The following is a 12,622-nucleotide window of genomic DNA, read 5'->3' on the forward strand; positions in this document are numbered from 1 at the left end:
CAACGCTTGCTTCCTTTCCGCCCTTCCTGCATAGGGTGGTGACAGTCTTTACGAACAGGCGGTGAACAAGCCATTTCTCGCAACCCGCAGCTGTACTTCCGTTTAGGTCCGAAGAAGGAAGAGCCAGGTACAGCCAGGGTCTAAGAGTGAGGCGTAGAGCGGCCCGCGCGCAAGGTCTCTTAGACTTCGGCAAGCGCCACGCCCCGCCTCTCCAGGCCTAAGGGCCACCCCCAACACCGAAGCCCCGCCTTACAGCCCGCCTATTGGCCCGGCAGGCCCCGTCCATAGAGTCACTTCCGCCCTGGGTACGGCCCTGGGTACGGCCCAGGCCACACCCAGCTGCGAGACCGCGTTTGACGGTTTGTGACTGTGCGGATTCTTGTCTCTGGTAACTGGACTCAGAAAGATCTCTGCTGAGCTGTTTCAGGTTTCTCGCTGATCTCCCGAAAATGACGGCGCCTTGCTCCTTTCGGAAGGCATCCCCCTACCGCTCCGAGAGTCCCTTTTCTTCTAGGTGCTTCGTTGGGATTCTTTTGGTGGCGCTACTGCTCCTGCTTCCCATATCCTCCGGTAGGAGCCTGGAGAAGGTGTCCGCACAGGCGGCGAACTGGAGCGGGTGGGGGGTGAGGCAGGCCGGGTCGCGGGGCAGGCCCGCTGGAGCCGAGGGTCGGGGGAGCTTTGCTTGGTGGCTCGGGGCGGAGGCGCGGGGCTGAGTCCACACAGGGTCGTAAGGAGTTAGGGTAGAAGGCGTGGCCAGACTGTCCCCGGCTCGTACTGTGTGGGGACCCCGGGGGGTGGTGACCACGTAGTGGCCGAAGAGAAGGCTTGCTTGGTGGCGTGGCTGGGGTTTACCCGGGGCCAAGCTGGGTCTCTAGCAAAAGCTTGCAGGGTGTTTCCGGGACTGATCAGGTGGATAAGGGAGCGCCAAGCCGGGGCTGGTGGTGACGACTTGCTCTTGAGTTGCCCAGGTGCCTGGGGATGTTGCTAGGCTGGTGCTGTGCTCGTGGGGAGAGTTTGCCCTGTGTTCCCTGGGCGGGATGACGCCTTGTGCCCTGCTGGGCGTGGTTAAGGGAGCCCAGGCCAGGTGTACGCAAGTTTGTGGCCAGCGCTGCCGAGCCGAGTGTGGGACAAGGAAGCTTACTGCTTGCTTTAAGTGGGCCTGCGGAGCAGATGTTGTGCCTGTAGCACTCCGGTGAGAGCAGGCTCTGGGAGCCTGGGATTTAGAGGGTTTGAAAGCGGGCAAGGTGCTTTTTGTAAATAAAGTTAACAGGAAACTTGGTACTCGAGATCGTATTGATATTGATTTGCAGGTTCTTCTTCTTTTTTTTTTTTTCTTTGCAATAGAGTTATCTTCCTGTTCTCATCCAATAGACAATATTCAGTTCTATTACCGAATGGCTTTTTGGCATTGCTTTCCTTCTTTCTGAAGGTTGGGTCATGTTTGAGGGGCTATCCGAAGCAACCTAAAAAACACTGGTAGCCAAATCTACCGAAAAATGAGTATCCTAAGAAGTGAACCAGAAATGGTGGTAGTCTGGTTTTCTCCTATAGCTCATAAACTAAACCTGAAGGCCCAACCACTAGGTTTGTTTCATGTTTCACAGAAAGCACTTTTTTTTTTTTTTTTTTTTTTGCAATACGCGGGCCTCTCACTGCTGTGGCCTCTCCCGTTGCGGAGCAACAGGCTCCGGACGCGCAGGCTCAGCGGCCATGGCTCACGGGCGCAGCCTGGCATGTGAGATCTTCCCGGACCGGGGCACGAACCCGTGTCCCCTGCATCGGCAGGCGGACTCTCAACCACTGCGCCACCAAGGAAGCCCCACAGAAAGCACTTTGAAGTACATATATTCTAAAAAAAGGCATGCTTACTGTATAAAACAACCATTTTTAATACTTTGGTAGATTTCCTTTTGTCTTTATATGTACATATGTTTTCATGCCCAAGTTATTTTTAGGATCCTATTACATATACGGTTTCATTAGCAGCATTCATTCAACAAATACTTGCCTTCTATATGCCAGGTCCTGTACTGGTCCTGAGGATGCACTGGTGAGCAATAACACACCATTCCTATTTTCATGATCCTTATTTCACTATTTGTCTGTCTGCCTACACACATGAATATATGCAGGGACTGTGTTTTGCTCACTGCTCTACCCCCAAGTGCCAGGCACACATTAGGAAATCAAATATTTGCTACAATTTATTGGGAGTGGTAGGCAGTAGCCAAAACATAATACTAATGAATATGTTATAACCCAAGAGAAGTACCCAGGAGGAAAGGAGCATGATTCTCTGACAGCATTTAACAAATGACTGGTGGAAGGGAAGACTTTTCTGTTCATTGAACAAGCCAAACTCTGCCACTTTGCCTTCTGTACTTGCTGTTCCCTTGGTCTTGGGACATTCTCCTGCCTCTAGCATAGTTTGGCTCCTTCTTATTCTTCAAATTCACTTGTGATATTACCTTCTCAGAGGGACCGTCTCTGACCCACTATTTCCAGTAGACACACATGTTCCAGCTCAATTACCCCACTAACTGGTAGTCACTCTCCCAAACTGTTTTCTGTTCTTTCCTTACTAGAATGCAGAGATCTTGGCTGTCTTGTCACACTTGTGGTTGCCTAAGTGTCAACACTCTTGTATAACTCTCAAGTACCAGAAAATTAAAGGTAACATTCGGCTGGGGCTTAGAACCCAGGAAAAACTTCTCTTGCATCCAGGAGGAAGCAAGAGAGCCATGCTTAGGATGGCCTTTCTTTGGTGCCTAAAAAGCTAAGGAAGGAGCAACTGGGGGTCAATCTATCTTCTCCTGATAGTAGAATCCTCAGGTCTCACCATACTCGTCTTGCTTATTACGGATCATTTTAAAAGTTTATTTCTATGCCAGAGAGGTGTGGGGATGGAACAGCAGTGCTAACAAGAAATTAAAAGGAAATTTTTAAAGAATAATAATGTTTAGAATAGGCTTAAAGCTAGATGTTGAAGGATATGATGAGAACTATTTAAAATAGAGGAGGGCTTCCCTGGTGGCGCAGTGGTTGAGAGTCCACCTGCCGATTCAGGGGACGCGGGTTCGTGCCCCGGTCCGGGAAGATCCCACATGCCATGGAGCGGCTGGGCCTGTGAGCCATGGCCGCTGAGCCTGCGTGTCCGGAGCCTGTGCTCCGCAACGGGAGAGGCCACAACAGTGAGAGGCCCACGTACCCAAAAAAAAAAAAAAAAAAAAAGTAAAATAGAGGGACTTCCCTGGTGGCGCAGTGGTTAAGAATCTGGGACACGGGTTCAATCCCTGGTCTGGGAAGATCCCACATGCCATGGAGCAACTAAGCCCGTGTGCCACAACTACTGAGCCTGCGCTCTAGAGCCCGCGAGCTACAACTACTGAACCCGCGTGCCACAACTACAGAAGCCCGTGCACCTAGAGGCTGTGCTCCTCAGCAAGAGAAGCCAACGCAATGAGAAGCCCGCCCACCACTACGAAGAGTAGCTTCTGCTCTCTGCAACTAGAGAAAGCCCGCTCGCAGCAGCAAAGACCCAATGCAGCCAAAAATAAATGAAAATAAAATAAAAATTTAAAAAATAAAATAGAGGAAAATAGATAAATAAAATGAATAGCACGTATTGTGGAAGGTAACAAAACTAGAAATGGAGGAAAAACAAGGTGAGGTTTTAAGGCTGAAAGGTAAAATCAGGATAGGTGGGAAACATAGATGAGGTACAAATGCGAACTTACTATACTGGCAGGGAAAGTATGTGGATAAAATAAATATTTCACTGAAGCAGCTCATGAGGAGAAGGTTTTGTAAGTGGGCAGTGTGTGCTTGGGAGGCTTGCCATCTCAGAGGTAGTTGCCAAATGGTAGGGGATCACAGAAGGGACCAGTCTCATTCCTCCAGAATGGGTCTGCTTTTTGGAACAAAACCTACAATTTCCTTTTATGGGTGGTTTCTTCTGCCTGTTTTAGGTCTTTTCTTTCTTCCTAATGAAAGAAGCCAAGATCAATAAGTGCTTACACAGTAGTTTCTTAGTTTCTTACTCTACATATTACAGTGTAGGGAGAACAGTCCTTATCTGGTCAGTTGCTAGGTTACATATACTGGGAGATATGAGACAAAAGAAATTAGGTGGTCAAATATTTCTCCAGTGCATAATGCTTTAAGATGATTATTTTCAATATTAGATTCATTATACTATATTCTTTACCATTGGTTTCTGTTTAACAGCAGTGGTTCTTTGAGAACCAAAGTTTTTTGAATAGCAGCTATGAGGGACATACTGTGTGAGGTGTTGTGGCCACATGGATGGATGGAGTCCACTGGTGAGCTGAGAGATCCGTGCAGAGGAGAGTCCAAGAGAAGGGGACTGGTCACTGCCTCCCCAGGAGAAGCAGAAAGTACTTCCCAGAGGAGATGTTGAGTGGATTAAGTTAAAGAAGACAAGAGTTGAACAGGAGTTGCTCCTGAGCAGGAGGAAGGGTGTTCAGAGCAGAGGGAGCATTGTGAGCAAAGGCTCAGAGATGTGGCATGGCTCAGGGCAGTCATGGACTGCCTAGTTACCCTGTGTGGCAGCAGTAGAGCAAAGGAGGCAAGAGGAAGGCAGCGCTGTAGATCACAGAGTGAATAATTGTGAAAAGAACAGGATAGGTAGCAATGAACAACCACCGTAATAAAAATCACCTGTTGTTTTTGGGCACCTTGACTTAGCAGAATGCAAATCTAAACTAAGGTTGCTTTAATTTCCCTAGGCTCAGTATAAGACCATTTCTTGAGGACTAAATTGCAGACAGAGTGTATTGGTGTAACCATGCAAGGGTTCCAGGTTAGAGACAGTGATGGGAAATGGTGTTGGCAGTAGAACTAGGCTGCCTGGCTTCACTCCTGGGTCTGGTACCTTCTGGGAATGTATTCTTAAGCAAGTTACTTCATGGCTCAGATTGCTCATCTTAAAGAGGGTGAAATAGTACGTAACTCATAGGATGTGTATGAAGAGTAAGTTAGTTTAAAAGGACTTAAAATATAGTTGGTACAGGTAGTGCTTAAATGTGCTATTTCCAAGATAATTAATATCATTTCTTTTGTTGTTAGAAACAAGTTCTGGGATCTTTCATACCATACTTTAGGAAAAAAATGTAACCAACAGGATTTGGAGTTCTCCTTTGAGAATGTTAAAATGCCATTTCTAGTCATAGCAGTATTGGAGAATGGGTTCAAATAAATAAAGCACAAGTATTTTGACATTAAAAAAAAACTCTGATAAAGGGAAACATCTGTAACTAAAGCAATGGAAAAAATTTGAGGAAAGGCATACAAAAGCAAAGAAAAATGATGATTTGCAGATATCTCTGGAACAGGTTGGCTGAACAGTATAAAGAATTTGAATTTTGATCCAAGAGTTTATAGAACTGATAACAGTGCCCCTTCAGCTCTGGCATCAGGAACTAGAAATGCAGTGAAGAATGAGACATGGTCCTCAAGAAGGTTACAGTCTCCTAGGGAGTACAAACAATGAACAATTACAGTATGAAAATTGCTATGAAAGAAATAAATTGGGGCTCATGAGGACACTTAACTGAATTTTTTGGGTGAGAAATGTTAGGAGCCTCCAGGAAGGAGTGGCATCTAAGATGAAACTGAAGGATTAGTAGGTGGGAGGAATGGCAGGGTCTCTGGTCAAAGCTGAAGTAATATGATGCAAGGAGGTCTAGAGTGCTAAAGTAAGTTGAGTAATTTAATGGGCACTACTAGTGGAATTGAATGTGGCTTAGAAGAGTATGCAAGAGTGAGCAGATATTAAAGCTCTGTTAGCCATGTCAAGGAACCTTAGACATTATCATGAGGGAAACAGGGAGCCGTTGAAACATATCTGACTTGGAAGGGCCTTGGTCCTAGTATCATATCAGTATTACTCTGGTGGCAGTGTGAAAATGAACTGAATGAAAGGTGGCAAGACCAGTAAGGAGACCTATTCAGAAACTCTTGTAGCAATCCAGATAAGAAATGATAGTGGCTTGAATTAGAAGTAAAGGTGGAAACGGAGAGAGGGAACAGGCATTTCAGTTGTGGAAAACATGTATCTTGTTTGCTGGCTTCATTATGTTATTTGAGATAGTGTGACACATTCCAAGTGGAGCTGTGGGGAGGCAGTTGAACACATAGACTTGGCACCCCAGCTAAGATCTAGGATGGAGAGAGGGATTTGGGAGGCAGCTCTCATCAGTTGTAATGATGTCATGAGAGTATACATTCTGACCTGGGGGGATTTGCAGAATGAAAATAAGGAGAGCTCATAGAATAACTCATGAGGAACGTCACATTATGCAATCAGACAGAGAAGGAAGAGCAGCCAGAGGACAGGCTGAAAACCAGGCTGGTTTGCTACCTGGAAACCAAGGAAAAGAGCTTTTTAGGCACCAGAGAGCAAAGAGAGAATGAACAATAGCTCCAGATGTTATAGACAGGGTAATTAAAATTACTGAGGGGGAGAGTGCTAGGATGAATTTACTTAGAAGGAGGCTACTTAATTACTTCGAACATGATTTATGTGATTTTTTTATAGGCCTAGAAATGAGTGGAACATGAGAAATTAAATAAAATTTGAAAATAGGTTGTGTAGGGTGAGAAAAGGGGAAGTTTCGTCAGGTTTCATTGAGGTTCCGGTTTGGGTCAGAGACCATGATTTTCTAAAGGTACCACCTGGGCAGGGGTGTGGGTGTGTGCTTACGTCAGAGAGTTATTTTTATTTTTTGCAAGCAGGTAGAGAGTGCTTGCATAATTTTTGTAAGTGTACAGAAGGTGAACAGTTTTCTTGATCCATATTAGGGACTATTTCACCTTCCTGAAACTCATCTGGAAAATTGGGGAATTTTCTGAATGCAGCCTATCATATGATATAATGGCATCTGTTATTAAAGTGTAGCATTGCAGCCTAATAACAATTACATTTTAAATTCTCTAGAAAAAAACTCAGTCCATATACTATTTTTCTGATGCTGAGAATGTTTAGTTTGAAAATCCTCATAGGAAAAAAGAATTCAGTATTCTGAGCAAGAGAAGAAGATATTTGATTATAAAACAAGTATGATATTAGACCCAGTTATTACAGTATATAAAGCTTGTAATCAACTGATGGCCAAAGCAAATGTTCTAAACTGCACATTGTTGAAGGCATGTCTTTCGCGATGCATGTTATTGGGAAGAAATACTGCAAGTTAGTCGAATAGATTGAACCATCCAGTTGACATTTCTTTTTCCATACACAGCACTGTATGTGAGAGTCATATTAGGAATTCTCTCTTCTTTTATGCCTTCAAGATAGTTACTGAGGGCTTCCCTGTTGGCGCAGTAGTTAAGAATCTGTCTGCTACTGCAGGGGGCATGTGTTTGAGCCCTGGTCCAGGAAGATCCCACGTGCCGCGGAGCAACTAAGCCCCTGCGCCACAACTACTGAGCCTGAGCTCTAGAGCCTGTGACCCACAGCTACTGAGCCCACGTGCCACAACTACTGAAGCCAGTGCGCTTAGAGCCTGTGCTCTGTGACAAGAGAAGTCACCGCAGTGAGAAGCCTGCCCACTGCAACGAAGAGTAGCCCCCACTCGCCGCAACTAGAGAAAGCCTGCGCACAGCCCTGAACACCAAAAACAGCCAAAAATAAAAATAATAAATAAAGTAAATCAATTTATTTTAAAAAAAGACAGTTACTGAAATTGAATACATAAAACAAAGAACACTTGTGTAATTTAATCACATGCATGCTGTTACTTGATTTTTTTCTTGGTGCTTCCAGGATATTCTAGAATGATACGTGTTTTTATCTAAAATGGAATTATATAGCATTTCTAGCCCATTATTTCCTATTGTAAAATGAGAATGTATGGCTCAGGGTATTCAGTAAATTTAATGTTATTAATAAAATTCAACTCTTTACTAATCTTTTAAAAAAATGCTTTTAATAACTATGGCTCTTTGTTTGTTTTTTGCTTTTGCCTTGTTTTGGGCAGTTGATTGAGGAGCATTCATGTAACAGTGGAAATGTTCAAAACATTTGCTAAATGCTGAAACAATTTCAGCACATGACGTAAATGAAATGTTGGACAGTGTATTGAGAGAGGAGTTTAGAATTTAGAATAAGATGTAAAATATTTCACTTGTTTAGACTTCTCTCTTGACCAGTCTCAATCTGAAGACCAAGATCCAGGGAGTAAGAAAGAAAAAGTTCCTCAGGGACCAGAATAGGTCTCTCTTCTTTCTCCTTAGGTTCTTTTTATTTTTTTAACAACTTTATTAGAGTATAATTGTTTTACAGTGGTGTGTTACTTTCTGCTTTATAACAAAGTGAATCAGCTGTACATATACATATATCCCCATATCTCCTCCCTCTTGTGTCTCCCTCCCACCCTCCCTATCCCACCCCTCTAGATGGTCACAAAGCACCAAGCTGATCTCCCTGTGCTATGCGGCTGCTTCCCACTAGCTATCTGTTTTACATTTGGTAGCGTATATATGTCCATGTAGCACTCTCACTTTGTCCCAGCTTACCCTTCCCCCTCCCCATGTCCTCAAAGCCATTCTCTACATCTGCGTCTTTATTCCTGTCCTGTCCCTAGGTTCTTCAGAACCATTTTTTTTCTTTACATTCCATATATATGTGTTAGCATACGGTATTTGTTTTTCTCTTTCTGACTTACTTCACTCTGTATGACAGTCTCTAGGTCCATCCAGCTCACTACAAGTAACTCAATTTCGTTTCTTTTTATGGCTGAGTAATATTCCATTGTATATATGTGCCACATCTTCTTTATCCATTCATATGTTGATGGGCACTTAGGTTGCTTCCATGTCCTGGCTACTGTAAATAGAGCTGAAATGAACATGTGGTACATGACTCTTTTTGAATTATGGTTTTCTCAGGGTATATGCCTAGTAGTGGGATTGCTGGGTCGTATGGTAGTTCTAATTTTAGTTTTTTAAGGAAACTCCATACTGTTCTCCATAGTGGCTGTATCAATTTACATTCCCGCCAACAGTGCAAGAGTGTTCCCTTTTTTCCACACCCTCTCCAGCATTTATTGTTTGTAGATTTTTTGATGATGGCCTTTCTGACTGGTGTGAGGTGATACCTCATTGTAGTTTTGGTTTGCATTTCTCTAATGATTAGTGACATTGAGCATCCTATCATGTGTTTGTTGGCGATCTGTATATCTTCTTTGGAGAAATGTCTGTTTAGGTCTTCTGCCCATTTTTGGATTGGGTTGTTTGTTTTTTTGATATTGAGCTGCATGAGCTGCTTGTAAATTTTGGAGATTAAACCTTTGCCAGTTGCTTCGTTTGCAAATATTTTCTCCCATTCTTACGGTTGTCTTTTCATCCTGTTTATAGTTTCCTTTGCTGTGGAAAAGCTTTTAAGTTTAATTAGGTCCCATTTGTCTATTTTTGTTTTTATTTTCTTTACTCTAGGAGGTGGGTCAAAAAGGATCTTGCTGTGATTTATGTCATAGAGTGTTCTGCCTATGTTTTCCTCTAAAAGTTTTATAGTGTGTGGCCTTACATTTAGGACTTTAATCCATTTTGTGTTTATTTTTGTGTATGGTGTTAGGAAGTGATCTAATTTCATTCTTCTCCATGTAGCTGTCCAGTTTTCCCAGCACCACTTATTGAAGAGGGTGTCTTTTCTCCATTGTATAGTCTTGCCTCCTTTATCAAAGATAAGGTGACCATATGTGCATGGGTTTATCTCTGGGCTTTCTATCCTGTTCCATTGATCTATATTTCTGTTTTTGTGCCAGTACCATACTGTCTTGATTACTGTAGCTTTGTAGTATAGTCTGAATTCCAGAAGCCAGATTCCTCCAGCTCGTTTTTCGTTCTCAAAATTGCTTTGGCTATTTGGGGTCTTTTGTGTTTCCATCCAAATTGTGTAATCTTTTGTTCTACTTCTGTGAAAAATGCCATTGGTAGTTTGATAGGGGTTGCATTGAATCTGTAGATTGCTTTGGGTAGTATAGTCATTTTCACAATGTTGATTCTTCCAATCCAAGAATATTGTATATCTCTTCATCTGTTTGTATCATCTTTAATTTCTTTCATCAGTGTCTTGTAGTTTTCTGCATACAGGTCTTTTGTCTCCTTAGGTAGGTTTATTCCTAGGTATTTTATTCTTTATGTTGCAATGGTAAATGGGAGTGTTTACTTAATTTCTCTTCCAGATTTTTCATCACTAATGTATAGAAATGCCAGATATTCTGTGCATTAATTTTGTATCCTGCTACTTTACCAAATTCATCGATTAGCTCTAGTAATTTTGTCGTGGCATCTTTAGGATTCTCTATGTATAGTGTTATCTGAGAACAGTGACAGCTTTACTTCTTTTCTGATTTGAATTCCTTATATTTCTTTTTCGTCTCTGATTGCTGTGGCTAAAACTTCCAAAACTATGTTGAATAATAGTGGTGAGAATTGGCAACCTTGTCTTGTTCCTGATCTTAGTGGAAATGGTTTCAGTTTTTCACCATTGAGAACGATGTTGGCTGTGGGTGTGTCCTATATGACCTTCATTATGTTGAGGTAAGTTCCCTCTATGCCTACTTTCTGCAGGGTTTTTATCATAAATGGGTGTTGAATTTTGTTGAAAGCTTTCTCTGCATCTATTGACATGATCATATGGTTTTTCTCCTTCAATTTGTTAATATGGTTTATCACATTGATTGATTTGCGTATATTGAAGAATCCTTGCATTCTTGGGATCAACCCCAATTGATCATGGTGTAGGATCCTTTTAATGTGCTGTTGGATTCTGTTTGCTAGTATTTTGTTGAGGATATTTTCATCTATGTTCATCAGTGATATTGGCCTGTAGTTTTCTTTCTTTGTGACATGTTTGTCTGGTTTTGGTATCAGGGTGATGGTGGCTTGGTAGAATGAGTTTGGGAGTGTTCCTCCCTCTGCTACATTTTGGAAGAGTTTTAGAAGGATAGATGTTAGCTCCTCTCTAAATGTTTGATAGAATTCGCCTGTGAAGCCATCTGGTCCTGGGCTTTTTTGTTTGTTTGTTTTTGTTTTTTCTTTTTGCAGTACACGGGCCTCTCATTGTTATGGCCTCTCCAGTTGTGGAGCACAGGCTCCGGATGCGCAGGCTCAGCGGCCATGGCTCATGGGCCCAGCTGCTCTGTGGCATGTGGGATCTTCCCGGACTGGGTCATGAACCCATGTCCCCTGCATTGGCAGGCGGACTCTCAACCACTGTGCCACCAGGGAAGCCCAGGTCCTGGGCTTTTGTTTATTGGAAGATTTTTACTCACCTTCTCAATTTCAGTGCTTGTGATTGGTCTGTTTATATTTTCTGTTTCTTCCTGGTTCAGTCTCGGAAGGTTGTGCTTATCTAAGAATTTGTCCATTTCTTCCAGGTTGTCCATTTTATTGGCATATAGTTGCTTGTAGTAATCTCTCATGATCCTTTGTATTTCTGCCGTGTCAGTTGTTACTTCTCCTGTTTCATTTCTAATTATATTGATTTGAGACTTCTCCCTTTTTTTTTTTTAGGTGAGTCTCTCAGTTTATCAATTTTGTTTATCTTCTCAGAGAACCAGCCTTTAGTTTTATTGATGTTTGCTATTGTTTCCTTCATTTCTTTTTCATTTATTTCTGATCTGATCTTTATGATTTCTTTCCTTCTGCTAACTTTGGGGGTTTTTTGTTCTTCTTTCTCTAATTGCTTTACGTGTAAGGTTAGGTTGTTTATTTGAGATGTTTCTTGTTTCTTGAGGTCGGATTGTATTGCTATAAACTTCCTTCTTAGCACTGCTTTTGCTGCATCCCATAGGTTTTGGGTCGTCGTGTTTTCATTGAGATTTTTTTCTAAGTATTTTTTGATTTCCTCTTTGATTTCTTCAGTGATTGGTTAGTAGTATATTGTTTAGCCTCCATGTGCTTGTATTTTTTACAGATTTTTTTTCCTAAAATTGATATCTAGTCTCATAACGTTGTGGTCAGAAAAGATACTTGATATGATTTCAATTTTCTTAAATTTACCAAGGCTTGATTTGTGACCCAAGATATGATCTATCCTGGAGAATGTTCCAGGAACACTTGAGAAGAAAGTGTATTTTGTTGTTTTTGGATGGAATGTCCAAAAAATATCAATGAAACCCATCTTGTGTAATGTATCATTTAAAGCCTGTGTTTCATTATTCATTTTCATTTTGGATGATCTGTCCATTGGTGAAAGTGGGGTGTTAAAGTCCCCTACTATGATTGTGTTACTCTCGATTTCCCCATTTATGGCTATTAGCATTTGTCTTATATACTGAGGTGCTCCTATGTTGGGTGCATGAATATTTACGATTGTTATATCTTCTTGGATTGATCCCTTGATCTTTATGTAGTGTTCTTCCTTGTCTTTTATAACATTCTATATTTTAAAGTCTATTTTGTCTGACATGAGAATTGCTACTACAGCTTTCTTTGGATATCCATTTGCATGAAATATCTTTTTCCATCCCCTCACTTTCAGTCTGTATGTGTCCCTAGGTCTGAAGTGGGTCTCTTGTAGACAGCATATATATGGGTCTTGTTTTTGTATCCATTCAGCCAGCCTTTGTTTTGGTTGGAGCATTTAATCCATTTA

The 12,622-nt window shown here is 42.1% G+C and overlaps 1 protein-coding gene across 5 annotated transcripts in view; it reads left to right on the forward strand.

Moving 5' to 3' along the window:
• The first annotated feature begins 330 nt into the window (after positions 1-330).
• LOC132509407 (membrane cofactor protein-like) overlaps positions 331-12,622 on the forward strand; it is a 52,397-nt gene continuing 40,105 nt past the window's right edge. For 4 of the 5 annotated variants that reach the window (XR_009536974.1, XM_060130451.1, XM_060130438.1 and 1 more), the window contains exon 1: positions 331-570. Coding sequence is in view for 4 of the 5 variants with exons in the window: in XM_060130451.1 (XP_059986434.1) it covers positions 450-570 (121 nt within the window). In the remaining variant the exon portion in view is untranslated. The remainder of the gene's footprint in view (positions 571-12,622) is intronic. The other variant, XM_060130431.1, reaches the window with a different exon arrangement.

This window comes from Lagenorhynchus albirostris, chromosome 2 (genome assembly GCF_949774975.1).
Source record: "Lagenorhynchus albirostris chromosome 2, mLagAlb1.1, whole genome shotgun sequence".
Lineage (NCBI taxonomy): Eukaryota > Metazoa > Chordata > Mammalia > Artiodactyla > Delphinidae > Lagenorhynchus > Lagenorhynchus albirostris.